The sequence below is a fragment of the Paralichthys olivaceus genome, chromosome 24 (assembly GCF_024713975.1).
Source record: "Paralichthys olivaceus isolate ysfri-2021 chromosome 24, ASM2471397v2, whole genome shotgun sequence".
Taxonomy (NCBI): Eukaryota; Metazoa; Chordata; class Actinopteri; order Pleuronectiformes; family Paralichthyidae; genus Paralichthys; species Paralichthys olivaceus.
This window is the reverse complement of record NC_091116.1, coordinates 10,698,869-10,724,051: the sequence shown is the minus strand read 5'-3', so window position 1 is coordinate 10,724,051 and position 25,183 is coordinate 10,698,869. Positions and strand designations below refer to the sequence as shown.

The window sequence follows — 25,183 nt, the reverse complement described above, 5'->3', positions numbered from 1 at the left end:
ATCTATGCAACCCTTTCCAATCCGGCCGTGATGAAAGACGCCGCTTTGAAGCCCCCCCCCCCCCCCTGTCAAAGACAGTTATGACCTAAATAGGTCACGCTTCAGGAAACCGTCTGCCTTTGCTGTAGAGATCTGTTGCTCCGCTGAACATAACCCAGGTGACATCACACATTCAACAAAAAAAGGGGAGCAAGCCAAACCTCTTGTTCAATTCAAACCAGCTGGAGAATCGCTGAATCTTTCAGAAGCAGTGCTCAAAACCAATGAATTTTAAAACAAGGCTGGGATAACAACCCTGTACCCTGCCCATGAAACATTATAAATAGTGCTGTATAAAAAAATCCTCCTTAAACCCAGCAGGAAATATCTTCTGTAGCTTTTAATAACACGCCAAAAGCTGCACTTTTGATCCTTGGGTACGTATAAAGGGAAAATGAATAATTTCTTCAAGGAGTGTCTAAGGAGATGGAAGTCTACACAGCCCCAACTGGGATGTGCCCGAGGTAATGGAGGGGTAGTAAAGGGATGAGCGGCTCCTCTTTGGAATCTCCTGCTCCTGACTTAATTGGAGCTACTGGGTCTTAACCTCTTCCTGCCGAGATGTTGGACTCATAGAGGTCCGTGTGAGGGGGTGTGGGCAGCGGCGGCGCTTTCCCTCGGTTCATTTTCATTCTCTCGGGTATTAAGACGCGGCGGCTAAATTAGATCGGTTTCAATTTAAGGAATTATTCCAATCAAATTGGATAAAAAAAGGGCTCGCACAAGGAGAACAACTCCATTTGATTTTAGAAAATAGAGTCGAGTCTAGACCCAGTGAAGTTGATCAAATAAACGTGATGCATTTGTGGTTGTGCAATTTTATGGATCCAAATGAAATCCCTGCGTGCAGATGCATACATTAAAGCTTTGACAGAAACCGATGCACAATAACATGGTGGAATTTAACTCCTGCAGGTCACTGTCCGTCAGCCCTGATGAGAAATATGATGTAAATCCGGACAGATGTGATGACGGGCAGAATCTCCACACCACTGATAAGGACACTCACCGTGGCTGTGCAGGGACCAGAAGAGAGGGGCGTTGGGGTCGTTTGTCCACCCACACAGGCCGTGTTCAAAGTCGCACACGCTCTCTGATGGAGGAGAGTTGGCTGCTGTCGAGGTGAAGGAAAAGGCAGTGTAAAAGAGTGCACATGAGAAATCACATTCATTTAAGATAAAGAGGGATTCACGGCAGCGCTGCGTAATGTCACACAGCCCTTTCAGAGGCTTTCATCTTTCCTTTTACAGCCTCCAAATAACACTCATTCGTCCTTTCATGTAAAACACTCTCACCTGTAGTCGTAATGGGGTTAGTGGTGGTCTCGATGTCTGGAGGCAGAGTTGGCGTGACCATTTCGGCCGACGTGGTGTGTTCTGCAGAAACACACACAACACATCTCAGGTCAGAAACAGTCCTCAGATGTTAGACGACCCGCAAAGAGGACGCATTAATCGCCCGACGTTTGTTTAAGGGATTATTCAAATTGCAATTTTCTCCCCCACGGTGTCGTAAATTAGGGAGAGGAAATGATAAGGAACAAAGGCAGAAAGAAGATGTGGGGTGCAGGGGCGTTGCAACAGGGGAGGCAAAATGGTCTGAAAGGGCCCCCGAGAATGGCTGATTACATTAGTTCACAGCAACGACAATTTTGGTTCAGGTTCATTCTACGTCACATTCTGCATTTCTGCTCCAAAATGAGAGCCCCATTTCACTAACTTTCTGCCAAAAGCTTTGTGGTTTGAAGGCTATATGTTCATTGGGGGGTCGCTTTGGCCCCGGGCCCCTAAAGTCCCTTAAAAACTGTTGGATCCACTAAAATGTTTCTGTGTGAAGCATGAAGGTGCGGTCATCAGTGGGATAGCTTAGCTTAGCGTAAAGGCAGGAAACAATTGTGACACAGCCTGCCTCTGTTGAATGGTGCGCTACTTCTCAGCCTTGTTTCCCATGCTTTCCCCCCCCGAAACTAATCTCTTACGCCAAAACAGCTGAGGTTCACGCTTTACACTGGAAATCAGGGAGTTCCTGTTTTGATAAACCAGATCATAAACGCCACGTCTACATGTCCTATTAAGGGTGAATTAAAGTGCATGTTGAGAGTGTGAGGTCAGTGTCTGGAATTAACTGTATCTCTTGTCGAACTGTCTCCTCTCGGCCGTCCCACCCAGAGCGTCAGAGACAGGCGGAGGCAGACACAGATAGCCCCTGAAAGCACCCTAGAGGGCCCCCCCCATCACAGTCTGGGTGCTGGAGTGGGCGTCAGTATCCGTCCAGCACCGACTCAAATATGCTAAAGATGCATGGGCACACACACACACACACACACACACACACACAGAAAGCCTGGCGCTGAGGCTGATGGATGGACGAGTCTAACAAACTCCCCTCGACCTTGCGCGGGATGATCACACTCTGGGACCACTCACTGGCTGTCAGGGAGGAAACACAGCACATGCACTTCATCTCCCGTTTTTTTTCCATCCTGTGTGTGCGTGTGTGCGTGTGTGTGTGTGTGTGTGTGTGTGTGTGTCTCCCTCACTCCATAACTCATGCAGGCTCGAGAGAACAAACACGGAGCGAACTGTAGAATTTTCTCCCTGTCCTTAACATCTATTCAAACGCACATTCATCATAAACAAAGATAAACAACACACAAAGGCATAACAAGCCAACGATTTACTCAGTAAAACACATCACATGTGAACGCAGACGCACACATGTTGAGCAGGCTGCAGTCGGAATGTGAAGTGGGAGAAAGCGCGATGTTATTAGGAGCAGATGGGTCAACCCTGGTGCGTTGTGGGAGTTTGGGTCACGTCTGAAGCAAAGATCCACATTTATCATGTGAATTAACCGTGCAGTCTGTTCTTCCCCCAATTTCTGCCTGAATTATCATCACTCAAGTCATTAACAACATATGTTTACATAGAGACTTGTTTTTGTCACATTTCGCTTCATGCAGTCGAACACTTTGCGCTAATTTGATTCGTATAATAATTCCTATTTCTTTGTCAGCTTGCCTTGCATCGTCACATTAAAACCGATCCAAACAACTGGAACACTTTGAATGTCATGTGATCTCATGTGAGACAAGAAAAAAGAAAAGTCAGTGGCAATACTAGAGCCTCCTCCTGTTTATTTCCCTCTGTCTGCATTGCTGTCATTATCGTTCAAAGACTTTAAAAGGCGCTTAAGGTCAACAAATGTGGCGTGATGCACAATTGATCCGCTTAAAGGAACTTCCCGGGGAAACGAGCACGAGGGCGCCCCAGCTGGAGAAATGGCAAACATAAAAGGGTCGGCCACAGCGGGCAAACGCGGGCAACAGCTTCTGACATTAACCCAGTGTTAATGTCACCTCCTTTATGCCGGTCATTAGCTACCTAATGAGACTCTTATCGCTGCCGGCCTGCCAGAAAGGTAAGACGAGGGAAGCAGCCCTCTTCCTTCCTTTCGGTGTTTTAAATGCAAAACCATCTCTCCTCTTTATTTTGTCTCTTGTGCTCACTCTCCTTGTTTGCCTTATGGTGTTTGCCTTTTTAATTCCAGGTTAACCTTTCCAGTGAAGTCTCGGGACCAGACGGTAAAAATTTAAACCAACATGACGCCAACGCTTTACCTGGGCGCCGGAGTGCATACAGCTAAAACACACACAAACACAAGATGCGCAAGCAAGTCCGCCCATTAAGATTCCGCCCGGCTGCTGAGCACTCCATGCTTTTCAAAAGGTCAAGCCTTGTCACAGTGTAAATGTGCTGACCTTTCCAGCATGTGACAGAAGTGTCGGGGGGGCAAGGGGAATGGGATCGACTTTGTGCGGGTGCGTATGTTTATGTGAAAGCGTGCGCGAACGTATGCGACCTGCCTACCTTGCCCCGTGCCCCGTCCTTGATGTGTGATGCGTGTGTCACATAGCAGGGCGTGCGAGTGTGCACGGGCAGGCCTGAGTGTGCATGTGTGTAATGCAGGAAAAGTCCCTCTGCGGCAGATTGTTGTCTTACATAATGTGTCCACTGCTGCAGGTGATGATGCAAGTCATCATCATGCATGGGATGAGACTCCAACATTTAGAAGTGGACCCAGGGGAAACTGCTGGCATAGATAATGGAGATGCGCACACAAATACACACAAGTTGCAGCTGTGCATGCTCATGAAGCTACACAAAGATATACACATGGATAAATGTTTGTGAGAGTTTGTTTTTTCAACCCACACCAACGGCAAAAAAAGGGGCGAACACACAGGGGGGTGGTGACTGCCAACCCTCTCTGCATAAAAGATATTGCTCACTCCTGAAGAATCTGACTCAGCATTATGTCAGAGAAGAGGAAAAAAAAATCTTCAATTATGTAGAAAGCCTTTCTGTAAATCTCTACTTGGCAGACCGACACACACACACACACACACACACACACACACACACACACACACACTCACACTCACGCTGATGAATGGCTATGCATGCACACACGTACACCACAAAAGAACGTGATGGGAAAGACAAGTGGCCACTGTTTGATATTCTGTTGGGTTAAATACTCAGATCACGCCTTGTTCACACGCTTCATGAAATGGGATGCTACCGAAGACGTGACATGTACGAACACCCTGAGTTCTAGACAAATCGGAAGACGAGATTTTTGTGGTCGAACTTTCGTCCCACAGCACTTGACGCCAAGGGTAAACAGAAAACATGGCTGACCATGAAAATTTTTTACAGTCATGGCAGCCAAGCAGCGCCCTTGAATACACAACCAACAGTGAGTTGTATATAAACATTAGGTTTTACTATAGGATCGTATGAACTATTTGAATTAAATACAGGCGAATATACTCCACGTTGCATTACTCCATTGTGGTAATGTTGTACGACGTCAGAAAACTGCATTAGGAAAATCTCGACTTCAGAGTTTTCTGGAACACAGTTGCAGTGTAAGCTGTGCTTCACATTTCAGGTGTATGTGTGTGTGTATCTGTGAGTGCTCCTACGACTAAAATGATCCCATCTGGAAAAAAGTAGGAGAAGATTTTTTTTTCTCCTACAGATCAGTTTCAAACTTTCTTTACCGGGCCCATACATTTTTGGAGCACATGCACGAGAGAAAACCGTCATGGTAGAAGTGCGTGTGTGTGTGTGTGAGTGTGTGAGAGAGAGAGAGAGAGAGACAGCTGCGAATGAATCGAGGAAAACAGAAGGAGTCGGGACCAACAGCACAGAGCGAGCATGGAAAAGAGGTGCGAGTGATGAGTAACAGAGGCAGAGGGGAGGGGAGGGGAGGTGGCATGGTAACAAAAAAAGAACAAAAACATCTATGGAGCCACGCACCGGGCCTCAGGGTGGGAAAACAAAAAACTGCAACCATGTGTAGGGAGCGGGGGGGAGTGACAAACCTTATTCTGCTTTATTGAGGGAGCTGCTCAAACTGCCCTAAATGAGATTTGGGGTAAAAATATATCCTTTAGATATCTGTATAAATCAAAAAAATTCAAAAGAGGGAGGAAAGAACAGAGAGAAGTGAATGGTTTGTGTGGGGGATGTGAATGAATCACAGGATGACAGCGGAGGTCCACTGTGCCTGCTGAGTTTCAGAGGCCTCTGAACAATGTGTGACCCTCAACAGCAATTCTCCGTCCCGCTAAAGCCCCCCCTCTTATCTGATAAAAATAACTTGAGTGGTAACCCCTGAGTTTTTTTTCGGGGATGGTTCGTTTTGCATCGATCTTTTGGGTCGAGGTTGTTCCTGGGCCGCACCCTCCCTGAGGGTCACTCGTCTGTCAGCAAGGAAAACACATCATTTCCTGTGAGCCACAGGAGGATTCTGGGAGAGCGCCAGGTGTTTCATAAACTGCTCATAAATTGAATGACAAATGCATTCAGCGGTTATGTGCAGGGCTTCTGCAGGTTTCAACAAGGTATATTTAAGACTTTTTAAGTATTTCAGTATATCTGTTCTACATTAGTATTGTTTGTAGTTTTATTACAGCATTCTTATATCCGTATAACCGAGGGAGCACTTCAACACAAGGAGACATAACATGCATGAAACATTGCACAGTGTGACGAAAGTAGCGTTAAATGTACATTAACATAAATAAAACATACGGACATATATAGAAAGCTCTATTTTTTTTAAATCTCGGTTATTGTTTGGCTTTGCATTTCTGAAAGTGAACAAAAACAGACAATAACTGACCACAAACATCAATAAGTCATTACAGCCTCAACTCATATATAAGCAGTATGTATATATAAATGGCAGATGTGCATTTGTGTCTAGAGATGTGGTAAAGGTCATTGATGTTCCATTCTTAATATTTCTCTTCCACTGCAGAGCAGAAAATGCCATCTGCGCTTATACAAACCCACAAACACACACACACAACGACACAATGAGGGTTTGGCTTTTTATAGAGGCCTGATTGCTGTGGTGTGTGTGTGTGTGAATGTCAGAGTGTACGTCTAAATCTCTTTTCGTGGTTTGTTCGGCATGTGCCAGCATCTGAATGTGTTGTGTCTGTGCGGAGCATGTTGTGCTATTCGGCCCGGCCGTCCTGCAGAGGCATAGAGGGAGTGTTAAACACTGAGAGTCCATATGCGTTGCTGAATGCACGACCTCACATCTGGATAGCAGACCGCTCTGGAAAGCCGAGAAACCAGCGCTCCCTCTCTGCGGGGACGCATTCCAGTAAACCCAACCCTGTCCACTCCCAAACACTTGCTGTAGAAGCTCACAGGGAGTCGAACACACGCAGTATCTTGCAGATATCAGGAAGGAAACTGAGACTGTGCTATCACTTTTAATTTCTCTGCCAACACCGGGAGTCTCCTTTCACCTCTGGCACGCTCTAATGACTGTCATGCATATCTAATGCCAGCCTCACTGTTCCAGCGAGCCACCTTCCTCAAGGTCCATTCAGTTCTGGATCGCTCTCTGGAGTTTATTACAGTGTGGGGCGAATTATTCAGCCAGGGTTACTATAGCCAGCAAATTATCATACATAAAACGATTCAAATACTCAGCGACAGCGGCGTCCTACCTGGAAGGTCACAGCCCAGTATCTCCACTCTCATCCCGATCCCCGCTGGAGACCACCTCTCTGGATACAGCCTGACGTACTGGGCCGCCGTCTCCTCAAAGTGACGCAGCTCTGGGGTGTCGTAGTGCATGTTCCCCTCGAAAATCTGCATGTACAACGCAATAGTTGCTGAATCGGTGTCTTAAAAATAAAAAACAAACATCAGTTTTCTCATCCTCCCTCACCCACCTTAGGCAGGCTTGTCTTGCTGTCCATGATGAAATTCCACTCCTTCCCGTTCAGGCTGTGCGCCACTTTGTACTTGCGAACAAACGCCCGATTATCTGTGGTCGCCCCGCTCCCAGCGTCTCCTCCCCTCGCTCCTTGGGTGATCACGCCACGCATCGTCTTCGGCACACCTAGGTCCACCTGAAGGGATTCAATTTGGATTATTACCAAACAACAACACATGGTTATGGTTTAATTGCTGCTGTGTGTCTTGTTTAGGCTCTGAGCAATATGTGGAAGCAAGAATTACTCATGCAGTAATACCAACCGGAAACTTATTGATAAAATGTACGTACCTGCAGCCACTGCTCTCCTGCCAGGGGCTGTGCAGGGGCAGGGAACCAGCCGGAGCGACTCGCCACCAGACGGGCGGTGCCGGGATTCCACATCATGTCCCGGCTGGAGGACGCCGAGATCTGGGCGTCGGGCAGCAGGCCGGACAGCAGGCCCTGCAGGTCCGAACACGGTGCGTCTGGAGCGGGGCGAGAGGTCAGAGAGTCATTTAACCTTCACCTTCGAACAAGCGCCATTACACATATTCCCACCTGGGAGCTGTTAAGCTTGGCCGCAGGATTTGCACTCCTGAGCATTAAGAGCAGAACAGACAGGAGAGGGTGAGTGAGAGAGGGGAAGGAGATGTGAAGCACAACACTAGATGCAATTAGTGCTATTAGCCGATATAAAGCACATGTTAAGTCTAGTGCTGAATGGGCTCACTTCACCGCTTTGAGTTCATGCACTTCACATCTCGCACAAACACAATGGGGTCTTTTAAATGTGTCGTTCACTGTATTGTGTCTATATATTCTTTGTGTTGTGTCTTTATATTCTTTACAATAGCCTGTCTGCTCACTGGGCTGCGCACATTTAATGTACGTCCAGCAGCTGAGGGAGCGTTCCACATATATGCAGGAGCGGTTGGGAATGAAACTTGTTCAGATATGGATGGGTGAGTAGAGTTGAGAGTAACATGCTGAAGGGGGGAGTGTGAAAAGGTGGAAATTAAGGATTAAGGGGATGAGAGAGATATAATTTGAGGAGCTGGGGACATGGTGGGGGAGAGAGGGATGGTGAGAGGGAGGCGGATGAGCACGGAGGGTGGTGGAAGAGGAAGAGAGGGAGACTGAGGAAGTGAGAGGGGGCAGGAGGAAGCCAGTGGGGGAGACGTTAGTTGTGCTGACGGTTTAAGAGAACGCAGATCAAAGTTTCATGCTGTTATGTCACTGCAAAAGCAGGAGATTTAAATAATAAATAAAAGGCACAGGAAGTGTGCACGGGTGTGTGTGTGTGTATGTGCTGTCTGTGTACATTTCAAAGGGCGTGCCTGCTTTTGAGGTCACCTGCTATATTTAGAAGCCGTCGGTGTGTGCGCATGTACCTGCGCTGTAACGGCAAATAGCTGCTTCAGCACAGCAGCTGTTGATGCTGCGGCGAATCACAGTTTCTGATGTAAGAGTGAACGGGCAGGTGTGGGGGGGGGGCATGAAAGATTGATCGGTACTCATTTCTAGACGTGGAGCAGCCTGCGCGACAAAGGGGGCGCTTCAGAAAAGTAAAACCATGAGAGCGAAAGTGAGGCGCCGTTGGGGGAGTTGGAGACGGAACGAGCAAGAAGGAGGAGAAGAAGTGGGAGAGCGTCGAGAGAGGGAAATGACACTGGTGGAGCCTCGGAAGGAAGAATGAAAGAGTCACAGTTTCTTTTAATTAGCCCGAGGGTTGCCATGTTTAAAAGATAGCAGGGGGGAAGCGTGGGAGAGAGACTAAACACACATGCATGTGTGAGTGAGAATGTGTGTTTCCTTTTAGGTTTTGGGAAGATATTTTTTCTGCTGATCTTCAAAGTCTTAAAAAGCAAATTATATTTAGCGTTCAAAACATTTTTTTTCTTCACAAGACAATGGAGAAGCCAGGCCGCCAACCACAATGTTGCTGGTTTAAATCCCCAAATCCCCCAAGTGGACAAGTAAAGGATTTTTCCCCTCTCTCGTCACCTCTGGTATCGTGTCCTTGAACAAGAAAACTGAGCCTGAATGCGTTGCAGGAAACTGTTGTAATTCCTGTGACGCAGGACGAGAGAGTTGAGCTATCACGCACCTGTGATCTGGCATCCGTAGAGCTCGAAGCGCAGGGCGATGCCGTTCCTCCAGGTCTGCGGTCGGATGCGAACAAAGCGGGCCAACACTGGCTGCGGCACGCGGTTGAGCACCACCTCGGCAGGGTCCGTGTTGGCGTGGAAAATCTACAAGACAAAGACAGACGTTGGTTATTGTCAGAGGGAGATTGTACTGTACATACCTGCATGCTCGAGTACCTGCACCGTCTTATCTCTTTCTCACACACAAACACCATCTTTTTACTCTACACCAACCCACAGTGCACGGCTTTGCTTGGCTACACACACACACACACACACACACACACACACAGTGGCAGGGCGGACAAGCTGGAGACAACCCAAACACAGATCCGATGTCACAAGCCCAGCTGTCGATGTGTTTCGGGGTCAAAGGTTCGGCGCTGTGAGGCTGGGAAAGTCTGACGATGGATGAGGGTTCTCTGCCTCTCTCTTCCTCCTCCTCGCTTCACCTCCTTGCTGGTGGTCATAGGAAGCTGCAGGAGACGTGACCTGACACGGCCAAAACATGCCCGCCGCAGGAAGTCTGGTCCAGGTGGGCAGGATGTGAGGGGAAATTCTCCATTAACACTCCCTTCCTTCCAGTCGCTAATAAGCGGTAGTGAAGGGGGTGGTCAGAAAAGTGACCCGTGACGTTGAAGGACAGACACGAGGCAACCTTCCTTTTCTTTCAGCGGAAGAGAGGATTTCCCCAAACTTTAATAACTTCCTCCTCCTACACTCTGCCTGTCCTTACCACATCCCTCCATCTCAACACCTCCCCCTTAACTCTCTTCTTCAGGACTGTACAGTTGATATCTCTCCCCACCTCTGCTCTCACCCCCATATGCCTTTCTTCCTCTTGTTGGTGGTTACTAACTGAAACCACACACACAAAGCTGCAGGAAACCCTCAGATAAGCAGAGGAAGCGTTGTTTAACCATCTGAGGGCGTTAAGTGTCATTCACTCTCTCCGTCTGTGGTCGAACGAGGCCGGCAGAGTGGAGAGGCCTCTGCTGAACGACGGATATCAGAGGAAAACACGTCGAATAAACATCACAGCTTCGAAGCAGCGGAAAGATAACGGCTACAAGCAGCTGAATTAAAGATTAAAGGGGCTACATGATTTTTCTTTTACTCGAATCCAAGCGCAGGATGATCAAACCTGAGCGCGCTCCCATTGCCTAAAAATTTGATTCCCTCTTCTTTTGATAATGTTGTTTTTCATTATGAGTGATAGAGCATCTGGAAAATTTTACTTTGCAATATTGGTGCAAAACGAACCATATTTAAATCATCCCCCCGTCTGGCACATGTCTCTCAAAAACCAGGAATTCCATAACCAGCAGGAACGGGAGTGATATGACTTCAGAAATCCGACTGGAGGGGTTTTATTTGATTTTGGGCACGGCTTGATTTAATCAAGTGGAGCTGACACTGGTAATACAAAGCAGCATGAGTGTTTGAACAGATAAGAGGTCTATCTCCGCTGAATCTGCTGCTAGATTGACGATAGGCCGCCGTTGTGTTTACCTAAGAGGCCGAGCGGTGGATGTGGGCTCTTATGGGGGTTACGCAAACACCCACACCCACGGACGCTCGAACAAAAGACGAGCGCGCGGCTCACATGCAAACCGGCCTGTCTTCAACCATACCCGCAGATAGTCTGTTTGCGAAACAAAGAGCAGCAGGAGGTGGGTGAGACAGAGCGGACAGGAGAAACACGAGTCCTTAGAAGAATAGTGAAAACAGATGAGCAGAGGGGAGAAAAAGGTTGAATGGAGGCCAGTGGATAGACAGTAACTTAATGAGGAGGGAGGGAGGGAGTGGTGGAAAAGGAGAGAAAGAAGACATTCATCACTGGAACAGGAAACAGTCATACCGAGTATTTATCTCATTATAAGGCATTTCCTCAATTTTCAACTAAATTGCAGTCACTGCAAACATGTTATGAATTCAAGCTTCAGAATATTGAGTCCAAGCATCTTTGTTTACTGCGGAAATTGTGAGCCGGAAGTTTCAATTTTTGTAAATTCGGGGTTAAATTGTAATAAAGGACCACAAACAGTTTGACAAAAAAATAGAAGGTTTGGAGATGTGCAAAAGTTTTTGCAATGACTAAATGTTATAATGCTGCCAGCTGCTTTTCTTTTCATCTTCGAATAAAAGCAGGCAATATAGCAGGTGTGTCTGCACACACACAGAATCAGCTCTCGAGAGACACACACACACTCATTTTTCTTCCTTGGCTGCGAGCGGGGGGAGAGGACAAACTTCACGAGGCAGGACAGACAATGAGAAGTTGTCAGTCAGCTTCTCAGCTTCCTCTCGTCTATTGTCGAGCTACCTGAAAGGTCACTCTCTTGACCCCGGCGCCATTACTCCAGAGGTTAAAGGTCAATGTCCGCAGGAAGCTGATGGTTGGTCATTGACTAACTTGTTGATAGCGTGGTTACTTTTTGACGAAGCGAGAATGTCCACAGGGCACGGCCGGGCTTGAAAAGCATGTTTGGCTCATAGATGTGTGAGTAGACAATAATGTGTGAGTGTGTGTATCTACCAGTCTGCAGTCTGGGCCTGCTCAATAATCTGCCCGACGACTGGCATGTTTTTCCCCACTCATGCATGTGTGTGTATGTGAGCCTCACGTGACCTGTAGGCGAGGTGCACTGAATAATTAACGTTGTCATGTTGTGTGTGTGCGTCAGTGTGGCGAGTCATTAAAATATAATGAAGCTCCACTCGCTGTCTAAAGCCTCCTGCACACACACACACACACACACACATGGCTGCATGTGTCGGTCAGACTCGTTTGTGTGGACAGTGGCGCGACACAGGCACCGTGCATGTTTAACTATTCATGACCTCGCGGGAGAACGAGGTCACCGCGTACGCCGGGAGTGCGGTGTTATTGTAAACACCTTGTCTAAAGATACCTGCAAACACATCCTGAGCAGGCTAAAGATGTTTGAAGACGATTTGTGGCACGTATAAATATAAACATCATAGCTTGATTTGTTCACCACCTTTTCGCTTTCACTCCCAGCTCTGTTCTTTTGGCACACGTCTCCTTCCTGTGCCAGTGTTTACCCTCAAGCATGATGGCACCACGGTGAGAAGCGCTGAGCTCTGTGCAAAACATTATTCATCTCCCGGCTGTGTTTTTTTGTTCCCCTCCCAGTCTCTCTGTCTGTCCATTACACTCCTCGTCCTCATCTTCTTGCTCCACTTATTCCCCTCGGTCTCCCTCCTTCTCTCCGGCCATTACCTCCCTCCCCATCTTTTCTCCAGACGTCCTCTCTTGCCCCCCGCCTCTCCTTCTCGGTTCTCGGCATGAAGATGTTGACAGTAGGAACTGGTTCCAGCTGGCCGCTCTCCACTACTGGCTCCAAGAGGGGCTCGCGGTGTGTGTGTGCGTGAGTGTGCATGCTAAGGTGGAAGCAGTGATCCTTAGAAATTGTTCTACACCACCTTATGTTGAAGTCTTCCACTTTGTACCAGTGTTTCCAGCTGTGTCTGTGAGAATGGGTGTGAATGTGTGTGTGTGCATGAAGAATGACTGAGTGGAAAACAAAATGTGTGTCTGTGGGTGTGTGACACAGTGTGACGCAAGCACAAATGCTGTGTGGGCTATTTTTCCCTCTCTCAGGTTAGTGTGTTGAACAGATTTAGCATAGCCTCACAATGCTTTTCAGTTAAATCCTTTACACTGGGGCTGATGGGATTTTCCTCACAGTCAGATGTGCGTCTTTAATGTTAATTTCTGTGAGTGCACATGTGTGTTTTTTGTGTGTACATGTGTGTGTGTGTGTGTGTGTGTGTGTGTGTGTGTGTGTGTGAGATATGCAATCCCTCAGTGTGCTAGTGTCTCATCAAGTAATGAGGTGCACACGCGAGTTGTATGATTTAGAATTAACAAGTCACACGGGCGTCAAACTGAAAATGTGTCGGCATGCAGAAAGTGAAACACACACACAGACACACACACACACGCACGCACGCACGCACGCACGCACACACACTCAGAAACACACGTGTGCGCCCAGAGCCTGTCTGCTGGTGTGACTGAGGTGATTGCGATCTGCGGTGCTGGTGTTTTTCTCACATGGAACTTTCATTTATTCTCAGTTTCTCACAATGCCTCCTTTTTCTCAAGCTCTCTCTCTTTCTCTCTCTCTCTCAATGCCTGCCTTGCATTCAATAAAACTAACTTTATTGGCATTAAATCCTTCTGTCTTCGTGAGCTCAGCAAATAGGGACACAAATCTAGATGACGAATGCCAATGAGCTCGGTAATAAAAAAAACAAGCTCATGGCTCAACCTTCAACAAACACACATATTGTGCATCACGGACGCTCTTTCAAAATGACATTAGCTTCATGCTCACTGTTAAATGACAATTAGTCGAACCAAATCCCAGTCATTACAGGACCCCCCGACGAGAGTTGAGCCTCAACCACTTAAGGGCTCTTTGGGGGGCTTAGGACGAGCTAACTGGGAGTTTGTACGACATGACTGGTGGATTAGCAGTCACGGAAGATTCGACTGCAGACCTCTGGGACCTGAGGAGAACCTGGCTGCAGGTGAAATCGTCAATTTATGAAATTGGGCCAGGCTGAAATCGGGACTCCGAAAATGTGCAATTCGTGAAAACTCCTAAATCCAACCCGTTCATCACTGTCAGCGATCGGCAAAGCAGAGAAAGTTGTATCCAGAGTAATCTGAGATGTGTTAGTGACGATAAATCCTTGCAGATTTTTTAGCGCAACTTGAGAGCTATCATTTTTTTTTGCATCATGAAAAACAGATGATATACTTAATCATATTTATTTCCATGTGGATAATGTAATGTTCCGCTAGTAAAAGTATTAAACATTATTTCCTGGATTTCCTGGAGTTGGGTGTACACTGCAACATTCACTTCAGGCTGTTTTTCTGTGCAATCCATAATTTTAACACTAGCCTGGTATATTTTATTGATAATTTTCCCTGCGGACGTGTGCATTCTCTGTGCAAAGCTAAAAACATAATCGATTTACAACTTTCAAAATCATAAAACAGGCAATCTCCCTCCCAAATGCATGTTGATGCATCTGAAAGTGTCTGAACGGTTTCAGACGGATTAGAGGACTCAGATTACACGGTACAGACGGGCACGCATCATATAGATATGCGCACACACGCACGGATCCCCAGACAGAGAGATCAGCCGGAGGTTATTTAAAGTGTGTGTGTGTGCATGGGGGGGTTCTGTGGATATTGCACGTGTGTAAATGGTGGGGGGGTCGTCTAATAAATTGCACAGATGTTGACTTTTAAAGTCAAATCCACGTTTCGCTCAATAATCTCCACATCAAATAACCCCCCGCCGGCTCCACCCAAACCAATCAGGAGCAAACACAGAAGGAGGGGAGGGGTCGGTGGGGGTCTGTGCGGGTAAGCATGTGGATTAACCCCCCTCTGTACATCCCCCACCCCTCGCCACTCTCTATTTTTCCTGACCTCAACCCAGATATGAGGGACAGAGTTCGAATCCCCCGGAGAACGGCTTTACTGTAGGTCCCATCATGACAACAGCGACTGTACATACACTGACACACAGGCCTCCATCATACACACAAACAACGAGGACGTGCAAAACAAGGCATCACACTTCCTGAAACTTACACTGCTCTTTAACACCAGCTCGCTCCGTCCACACCTGGCCTGACTCCGGGGGCTTTACAACCCCAGGTGTGTGTGTTTACGTGCATGTTTTTGTTGGTGTGGGAGAGAGATGATGAATCGCAAGCGTGGGCAAGGGCACACAGAGGACACCGTTGTTCTTGTTTGTCAGCCTCCCCCCCAGCTTTCTCTATCTCTATCTCTTCCTCCCTCCCGCCCCCTCTTTCTCCACCTCATGACTGGGTTCATGATTCAGTAAACAGTCTGAGACGGAATGCATGCACTGATACGGTTGTTGGACGCAACACAACAAAACCCTGTTATTGGAGAACGCGTGATGAGAATGAGGGTTAGAGAAAGTTCACCACTTCACTGCTTTGTCTTTAGCAGGTTTGACCTCCGCGTGTGAGAACCTACCTTGTGGTTCTTGCCATGACGGTACACCATCCAGTCTTCCCCGTTGGTGCTGACCTCCAGTTTAAAGGTGGTGACGTAGTAGGACTTCTGGGTCTCCTTGGAAACGGCCCCTTGTGTGGCGATGCCCGTCAAAACCTTCAGGAACTGGAGGTCGACCTGGGAGGAAACGGAATAATACAAAAATGGACTCCTCAGATTAGAACAGCAACAGAATGGGTGTGGATGGATGTAGGGATTTATGGGGCTCGGGGTTGATGTAGATAACAGAAACAGACCAGCTGCTGTGAGTATCTGTCACACAGACAGCAGGGGACGGACACCTACTGTGGCCTACTGCTGAGGAAGCCTAGGTGGTGTGGGTGTGTGTCTGTGTGTGTGTGCATGTTGTTGTATCTATGAAGGGAGGAAGGCTGCAGGCAAAGATCAATGGCGCAATGTTCGGATGCATTCCTGAAGAGCACCTTCATCCATCACCGTCTCCTCACCGCCTGTGTGTGTGTGTGTGTATGCATGTGGACCTGTGTGTTTGAGACAGGAAAGATTGAGAGAAGCACAGAAGCACTTCCTTATCATCCGTTCACAGTTCCTCCATTTCCTTTATGTGCTTGTACGAGACAAACTCCCTACATTTATTGTCCTCCGCAAATGAAAATAATATTGATTTAGATTTCTCTTTAAAATGAGTTTCATTTCTTTAAATTTGAACGTACAAGAAACACATAAATAAACTTGTCGTGCGATCTTGCAGATACACACCTGGATATACTCCTTGTTGCTGTCCTCCGACGGCGTCCACGCATTGTCGTCGTTGTTGAGGCGGGCCTGCCGTGGCAACCAGCGGTTGTCGTAGAAGGTGGTGGACGCGCTGATCTGATCGTCGCTGATCTTTCCAGACTCCAGCCCCAGTGCCATGCTGCAGTGGAACGCTGTCAAAAAGGAGGGAGAAGGAGAGAGAGGAGGATTAACTGTGTGTTTGTGGACGTGGATTTACAGTCAAGATGAAAAATGAGGAAAGATAGAAGGAAAAAGTTGAAAAGAGTCTTTTTTAAAGCAACTGAGCATGAAGACAGTGACGGAAAGATAAATCCACAGAGAGAAAAGGGCGGAAAGGAGACGGAGAGCTGCCCAACAGGTGAGCCGAGGTAAATTGAGGTGAAGTTAATTTGTATTCTAAAAGAAAATAGTGAGAGTCTGGGTCTGAGAAAATCACGCTCCCTTAGGAGGGAGCAAAAAAAGCTGAGAGGGGTGAGGGCGAACTTTGAGATTGAAATAGCATTAAAGCAGGCAGAGAGCTGAAAAGATCGAGAGGGTAAGAGGAGTGAAAGATGAAGAAAGAAAGATGAGTGTCAGCAGGGATGACGGAGGAGAAACTGCTGAAAGAGAGAAAACAGAGATGGGAATGAAATCAGGTAAACATACCTACACAGAGAGAGCAATTGAAGGCAGAAAACACACACACACTTATCTCACACTCACAGTCAGTGACTTCTTTGTGCGTCATGTTGTAGCGGGCCGAGAAGCCGTCTTTGGCCACAGCCATGTCGGTGTGGAAGGAGAGGGAGAGCAGGCCGGAGGACGACTGGATCTCTGGGGGGATCTTTGTGCCGCAGTACCGGCCAATCAGAGGTGCCACTGCACACACACATAAATCCACAACATTGAATTCAGATAGTTTCATTTGTACATCATTTTAAATAGGATATTATAATATAAACCAAAAGGTGTTTATTTATGTTTGCATATTCTCATTTTCCAATATGATTCTACTTCACATGAAATATTTAGTTTTGCTGCGTCTTTAGGAACCTGTTTGCCTCTTCTGTTCAAAATAAAAACAGCTCCATGCTGCTCCTGTAAGTGTTGTCTAATGAGTCGCAGCATGCCCTCCCCCTGTCTCTTTTCCTCCCATCATTCCTCTTTCTCCCTTCTCTTCCCTGTCCATCCCTCCATCTGCCATGTGTGTCTCAGCCAGTGCCCAGCAGGGGGATAGAAATCCCCGCCTTAATGCAAGCTGCACTGGGATCAGCTACACACACACACACACATGCACCAGTAAGGATTACAATACTCCCAAAAGTAGCTCCCTCGCCAGACACCAAATTCTTCACCCTTCCATCTCGTCTCCCATCCCTCGTTCACGCCCGAGGACTTGGCTCCCTGGAACTGGGTTACACTTTAATTTCCTCCTAATTCACAACTTTGAATGGTATAAATTGTTTTCAGCTATCAAAGCTCCCGGATTCAAGGCTATAATTGGAATTTTAAATCCACTCGGATTCCTTTTTAGCAACTGAAAATAGAATAATTAGAGCAAATCCTTAGTTCTCGGCTTAATATTTAAAAAAAAAAAGGGGGAGGAGTGGAAGTCAACATGAGCGAGGTGGGAAATGAAGCACTCACCACCACTAATGTGGTTTTCAACAGCGCCACAGTGGCGAACACTCCCCGATGGCGGCCACTATCAAAGCCCTTGATATTATCCTCAAATGGTTTTTTTTCCTCGCCGCTTCCTGATCTCAGCTGATAGGCTGCTGTAGCAACACTCAGCACCTCCCATTGGATGCAAAGTTGATATCAATCATCAATCGTGGTCGTCACTCTCACTCACCCCAGGGAGGAAGGAAACGTTCAGTGATAAGGAGGGAGGACGGTGGAGGGGAGGGAGGAGAGGGGCATGGGAAAGGGCTGCTCCTCAGGCTCAGGGGTGTTGAAGCACTTGCAGCTCCGCGTGTAATAATGTTTCTTCTATGCAATGTAAAGGAATGCAAGGCAACACTTCAAAGAGAGCGATGGCGTCTCAGGAAATTGAAGGCTGGTATGCAAATGTCTGTGTAGGAATGTGTGTTATCCCCAGAACCAAGAGACATCGATTATCCAAGCATGTGTGTGTCCGTGCACAGTGCGTCCTCACCTTGAGGCAGCCCGTCCCACACGTCCAGCCAGTCGTACTTGCAGTCGCCCTCTCCCACCAGCAGGGGGTCGTTCTCCAGGTCGAAGGTGAGAAACGTGAGGGTGATGTCCATGCCCGGCGGGGCGATGATCATGTAGGAGCACTCCAGATTGTGCGGATATTTGTCGGGGAAGCCCGGCGACTCGATCATGCCGGACGGGCTGGTGAAGTTGCGAAAGCAGAATTCCGACCCTGGGCAGAAGAGAGGGGGAAAAAGAACGAGGATATTTAGAAAGGTATAAGCAATCGGTCATATAAAATGGGATGATACGAGCGCTGGCAATCGATCACGCTGGGATATCTCATCTGACTTGCAGAGGGTGTTTCAGAGAGTCGTTTATCACAGACAGCGAGATGGAATATACAGTAGCTGCGGCAGTGAGACACAAAAACACACATTTATGAAAATACACAACACGCCCACTTGAGCATTTCAGTTTTTCGACCACTTGTGTGTTCAAAAACAATAAATCCATGATCAAAATGGCAACAAAAATCTATTATAGTAGTATCATGTTGTGTGCTTTTGATTTGCCCTTAAAAAACCCCATCCTCATGCATATACCAGCACATTCTGTGATGTGACACGTTCAATGATACACACTTATGCAAAGCTAAAGAGGGGAGTAGTCTGACCCCTGCTCTGCTGCACACATTCAAAACAAATATTCTCTCTTCGCACTCCGCGTCCCTCTCACTCCCACACGCCACAAACGTTGCGTAATGGTTCTAAGTGGGCCCTCAGCGCCAGCTCCTCGTTGGCCATGCAGATTTATGCGCCTGGGGCGGCTCACCTTGAGCGGCGGCAGCTGCACAGCTCAGATCATCCACCCATCAGCCACTGCTCCCCGTGCCCCACTGGGAGCCTGAGTCACAGCCGAGTGTTTATGGACCGGCACATCAATGAGGGTCCGGCACACATTAAACAGACAGGGGACTTTATTCAAATGTCACACACTTGTAGTCTCATTCACAATCCCTGTCTATTTTTTCCCACTCTGTCCATTCGCCTTCTCCTCCAACACGTCTATTTTTGTATATATTATGAAGGAGGGCAAATATCTGCGTCTGATAATTCTGCCAAGAGACGGCAGAATTTTAATTAGATCTGTGTTCAATGGCACATGTCACAAATACTTGTGGTAGTGGGCTCTTATTTTTGCACTGGACGTTGCTATTTCCAGCTCTTTAGTTGAAATTACTTGCAGACGGCCGGCAGATAGAAAACACATTTGATGCACGTTCAAGACTCTTGTAACTGGCAAGCATAGCATGCGGTAAAAGAATCTGTTCTTGTGATATTTTCCCATCAGCGAGTGTGTTTGAAACCGGATAGGGAGGTCGGGTTGAAGAGACTCAGGGGGGGGCTTCTGGTGGATTTCAAACCTGGGAACGTGGGGTTGCATCCAGCAGATATATACATTCAGAAAAGCAGGGTTTAGGATCGCAGACATTTTAAACAGCGCATTCCTTCTGCAGCATTCCTCCGAGGCACCAGTCCTTATTATCAGACAGCCCTATAAAAGCGAAGGGGTCGACTGGTTTCTCCAAGGCCCTCCCCTGCCTACTCTTAGTTAACGGTCGGAAAACTGACCCCAATCAGCACGAAGGAGGAGGAAAAAAAAAGCTCAGGAGATACTGTATTTCTATGCCTGTATGCCTTCCCTCTTTAATTAACTCAAAGTCATCTCTCTACGTGCAGTGTGTGTTTGTAATAATGCATTTACAAGCACGTACAGTGTGTATCTGTCTTGTCATTTGGTGCATTTTGCATACATGTGCAAGCGTGTTGTACTGGAAGATGTTGACACAAATGTAGGAATCTTCCGCTACGTGTTGGAACCTCTCGTGTCGACTCCCACACGCGCCGCAACATCAAAAACACCAGAGGATCGCACACACACACACACACACACACACACACACACACACACACACACACACACACACACACACACACACACACACACACACACACGAAGACAACCAGGCATGTTGAAGTATGACAGCAATTTACAAAAAGCTACTGGCGATATCTCCCCATCTCCTGGAATACCGACCTCACCTCTCTGTGTTAAGTGTGTTTTGCGAGTGTGCGTTTCTGCAGCTCCTCTGTTTGAGTAAACATATGAATCCATTAAAGCAATAACGTGCATGTGATTGTAATGTGGTAAAAAAAACTGTGCAGTATGCATGAGTGTCTTTTGCATGTCTTTTTTATATCGACTGTTATCAACCTCCTCGTGTGTGTGTGCCTTCTCCCAGCACTTCCGTCTCTCATGTGACTCCCGTGTGTGTCTGTGTGTGTGCGCATCTGAAGGTGTGTGTGACAGCTTCCCCAGTATGTGTGAGACCCAGTAACACACTGGCCTTGTTTCTTACTAGGTCACAGTGCAGCAGTCTGGAGTCCTACCGCTTCAAAAAACTTCAATATGAGCACAGCTTGACTCCATCGCCTCTGAACACACCGCTCTGTGCTCAGACCGTGTTTTTCGCTCTCCACGCCACCACGTGCCGACGCCGTGTGCTTTCCCTGCGTATGCATGAGTACCTTCCCTTTTCGTTAGCGCTCATCAGTTCACAGTGTATGAACATGCCAAAAACAAGGCCCCCCTCCGTCCACCCCGCTCATAGCCCATGTCTTGGCCCCTGGTTGGTGCCTGCCTCTCACCATGAGCTGCCATTTGGCAAGAGCTGACTGCTGGCGAAGAGGGGGGAGGTTATGGTGTGAGTGTGTGATTGTGACATGTGGGGGGGGCAAGACGGTGGGTTGCTGGGTAGAAACCACTCGACTCTTGCACATGAGTGCTTGATGTAGTGGCAGCTTCGCATGTTGTGTCGGGGAAACCCTCTTCCCTCCTCCTCCTCCTCCTCCTCTTCCCTCCTCCTCCTCTCATTCCCCTCGCTCCCCCTTTTCTCGGCAGCGACGTGCAGAATCTGTGCTCATTCACTCTTTCAACTCGTCTGGAAGTCGTCCCGCTCCTCCCGGCCTCTGCACGCGAAAACCCTCGCTGAGGGCTCACCGTTGTCTGCCTCACATCAAACCCACCTCACCCTGCGCTCTCTACCCACCCATCATGCATTCCACTCCTCGTACGCAGAACTCTCGTGTAACCCCGGTTGTGCCGAGTTCAAGATTTCATTGAAGGAAATCTGTCCCGAGGCGTCTGGGGAGGGGTGTGCGTGAGTGAACGCGTGCATGAATGTGCGGCAGGAGGGGCACGCTGCGAGGATGGGTGGGGTGGAAACCTCACAACAACAACAACAACATTGTAAACAAGGAAAGAAAAATAACATTTTTGTCGTGCCACAGTTTGACACTTTTATAGAACCAGAGAGACGTTTTCATCATTCTGAAGCAGCTTTATATAGACAGGAATGCTCCTTCTAAGTCAGCTGATGCCTCTGTTATGTGTTGTGAAATAAAATGTCATCCGTTTTTAATGTTAAGCACAAGGATAACAAACGCAGAAATAGGCCTCCTGCTGTTTGTGATCAAAGTGTAGTGTAGATTTCCTGGCTCTTATTCACGCAGCTGCTCGTGTCTCATCATTTCATTTTGGGACGCGCTCTCTTCATCGCTGATCCGTCTTAAACACTGTTTGCACTCAGTTCATTTATTCATGAATCTTATTCACCTTTGCCAGCTCATTATTTGAGTGTAATTCCAGCAGTGGGAGGACTCTGGAGTCTAAGGAATATACAACCGCATGGCAATCAGCCATATAGTAACAGCCGCCGCTGATGCAAAGGTCACCATCTAATCAGCACGACGGCATCAGACATCCACAGAGGGCCAATGTTTTGACTGGCGCTCGGATGGGAGTCTAGCTCTAGGCTGTGCTCCCACCGCGACCCTGCAGATGCCGCGCCAGTGGTCACCAGCGGTCAGGATGGGCACCCCCAATGCCCTGGGGGTGCTCGTCCCAACTCAGGATTGGCTACGGTGTTATCTGCTCCCACTACGTTAGTGGTGGGCTTTGGGGCAAACTGGGAAAAACGGGGCAAGTCTTCCCCCTGTAGCCGTGGTAACAGCATCAGCGGCACGTGACTGCGTGTAAGGGAAAGTGTATGATGGGTGGATGCGGGGGGGGAATCATAGCTGAATAAAGGGTTAAGCATGCATGAGTATGAGCAAAGTAGGCCACAACAATAAGAGGGAGGAGGGGAGCCGTGCACTTTCACTGTACAGTAGGATTACGTACATGTCTTGTGCATGTGTGTGGTGGAGTTGGGTGGAAGGATGTTGATCTGGGACGAACCCGCATACCGTCTCCCCTGCAGGAAGTGGGGGGGTATAAGGATGGCTGTAGAGTCAGAGGTCGACTCCTGCTGGAAATAATTAGCTTTCACTGCACTGTAGTCTATTACACACACACACACACACACACAGTGACAAACAGATTGCTTCTCCAATTCAAAACCCCCTAGAGTTGTTACAGTCACCGCTTATGTAATAGGGTTGAATGAACAAAACAAAAACAAGCCACAGTATCATTAGTCTGTAGATCAGAAAACAGGCCAAGAAATGCCTCTCTCCACACACACTCACTCACACACACTGTCTGACTTCTAGACACAGCGTGGTGGGGTCACTCTGTGCCGTAAGCTGTGCTGTCTGTTCAAGATGAAAAGGAAGCTGAACACACACACACACACACACACACACACACACGCACACGCTGTGTTCTCCGATCTGTATCTCTGCTTGGACGCACCCTTTAAAAACACATACGTGCAAAGAAACACACACAAACCCACATTGTACCAAAAAATGCTCCACTGCATTCTAGGATTCCTCACAGCATCAAATACAGTTCAATCCAAACACACCTCAGTAAAAGTTATGTTTTTGCAATGAAGCTAAAATCCATTAATGGGGCTAAACGTCACTTCAGTCCAGTTTACGTTCCCTCTGATAAATAAACACATCTCGTTCGGGATCTGTGTATTCCCGTCAGAAGTTGTAAGCGGTGTTTAGTGGAAACCCGTGGCCCCAGCCTGGCCACTCTAGGACAAACAGCTATGATGAGAGAGTGTGCAGGCGCTGGAAACGCCATAATTAACACATGGCCTCAATCACACATCCTGGATACATTTCACTCACTGACTCACTCCTCCTCCTCCTCCGTCGGCCCGTCTCCCTTCACCCCAATCATTTCCCCACCGCGGCTGTCTCCGTTTGTCTGCCTCTGTACCTCTCTCTCTCTCTCTCTCTCTCCCCAACACACACATCTCTCATCCCGCCCCCGCATACATACAGACATACAGGATCTCGCACAACAACCTGAGTGGAACCACCCACACACGCGGCAAGCAGACACCTACATGTGCTTCACACGGTGACACAATCTCTTATAGCCCCAGAATTTATACCAGGATCTTGTTAGAGCCATGGCAACCGCATCCTCCATCCACCCATGAGTGTGTATTGTGAGACGGATGCAATCTTCAGTATTACACTGTCGAGGCTGGAGTTGGTGGCCCTGGAAACGGAGCTGAACGTCAAATCTGGGCCACATTCACTTGACTTGAGATGTGGCTCAAAGGTAGAAGGTGATAACTCAATGAATTCCTCCTGTGAGATGAATATTTATATTTTGTGCTTGTTTGATGTTTTTTAAAATTTAAACTCTGCTTTAAAAATACTTTGAATGTAAATGCTGGACATCATGCTGAAGGGAAAATGTTTCACTTGCTGAACAGACAATCTCACTTGAGCATAAATCTTTCAGCAGCCCCAAGGCCACGCAAGACCGTTTCGCCTCCTCAACTACGCACGTACACGCACGCCATCACTAAAACAAATAGACTTAGCACCACCACCTGACCCGCAAAGCGCATCTCACCTCGTGCACTTCGGCGACCTTGAGAAAATTCCATCCCGGCGCACACTTATCCCCATCAATCTCCTCGCCTCCGCGTCTATGATAAACCTTTAACCTTAAGTCCTACTCCAAGTTGCCTCGCAGCTCTCTCCATCATCCCACCACCGCCACCTCCCACTGCCAGCCCCTTCTCACCTCCCCAGAGGAAGCGGATCCCTGCTACAATTAACCAAACATTCCTCACATGCTTGCAGGCGGCTTGAAAGTAGTTTAGTACTTTTTTTTCTCTCTGTGTAAGTTTTGTTTACATGCCCGGCTGCCTCTGCTGATGTAAATGGCTGGGAGAGTGTCGGGGTGAGCGATCACAGGTTTCGGACCATTAACGTGGAACAAAGACGCGGCGCAAAGACAAAACCATTAACTCCAGTGCTGATGTGCTGCACAAATGGTTGGTTCTGGTTTTCCATTGAGGTCTCAGAGTACTTTCACACACTGTTTACACCATGTTCTCCGCTTAACATTTTACAAACAAATTCATGTTTAAACTGTTGAAACATTTTTCCATAAACTCAACTCTTAAGTTGATTGATGGATGTGAAAGCTACGATAAATGATCATAAATCATTTTGTGTGTGTGTAGAGCTTTAAATTACATCTTGAAACCTCTTTCTAATATTTACATACTAATGAAAAGCAAAGAAGAAGAATTAGATGCACATATATGCAAATTCACATTTAAAACTTATGCATTTGCTTAAAAGTGGTTTCAGGCACTTCTGAGAAATGGACAAGAAGTTTGCAAAAATGAACGCTGACTTTCTGAGTTGTTGTTCCAACTAAAGATGGCGCTCACCTGAATTTTCCC

General features: G+C 47.5%; 1 protein-coding gene across 3 annotated transcripts in view; it reads right to left on the bottom strand.

Moving 5' to 3' along the window:
- The window catches only part of nrp2a (neuropilin 2a), a 57,825-nt gene that overhangs the window by 11,738 nt on the left and 20,904 nt on the right, over positions 1 to 25,183 (bottom strand). For all 3 annotated transcript variants that reach the window (XM_069520614.1, XM_069520613.1, XM_069520615.1), the window contains exons 4-13: positions 18,452 to 18,682; positions 17,017 to 17,172; positions 16,297 to 16,466; positions 15,541 to 15,696; positions 9,440 to 9,584; positions 7,642 to 7,817; positions 7,307 to 7,486; positions 7,079 to 7,223; positions 1,335 to 1,415; positions 1,049 to 1,153 (exon numbers count right to left, since the gene is read on the bottom strand). In XM_069520614.1, the coding sequence (XP_069376715.1) occupies positions 1,049 to 1,153; positions 1,335 to 1,415; positions 7,079 to 7,223; positions 7,307 to 7,486; positions 7,642 to 7,817; positions 9,440 to 9,584; positions 15,541 to 15,696; positions 16,297 to 16,466; positions 17,017 to 17,172; positions 18,452 to 18,682 (1,545 nt within the window). The remainder of the gene's footprint in view (positions 1 to 1,048; positions 1,154 to 1,334; positions 1,416 to 7,078; positions 7,224 to 7,306; positions 7,487 to 7,641; positions 7,818 to 9,439; positions 9,585 to 15,540; positions 15,697 to 16,296; positions 16,467 to 17,016; positions 17,173 to 18,451; positions 18,683 to 25,183) is intronic.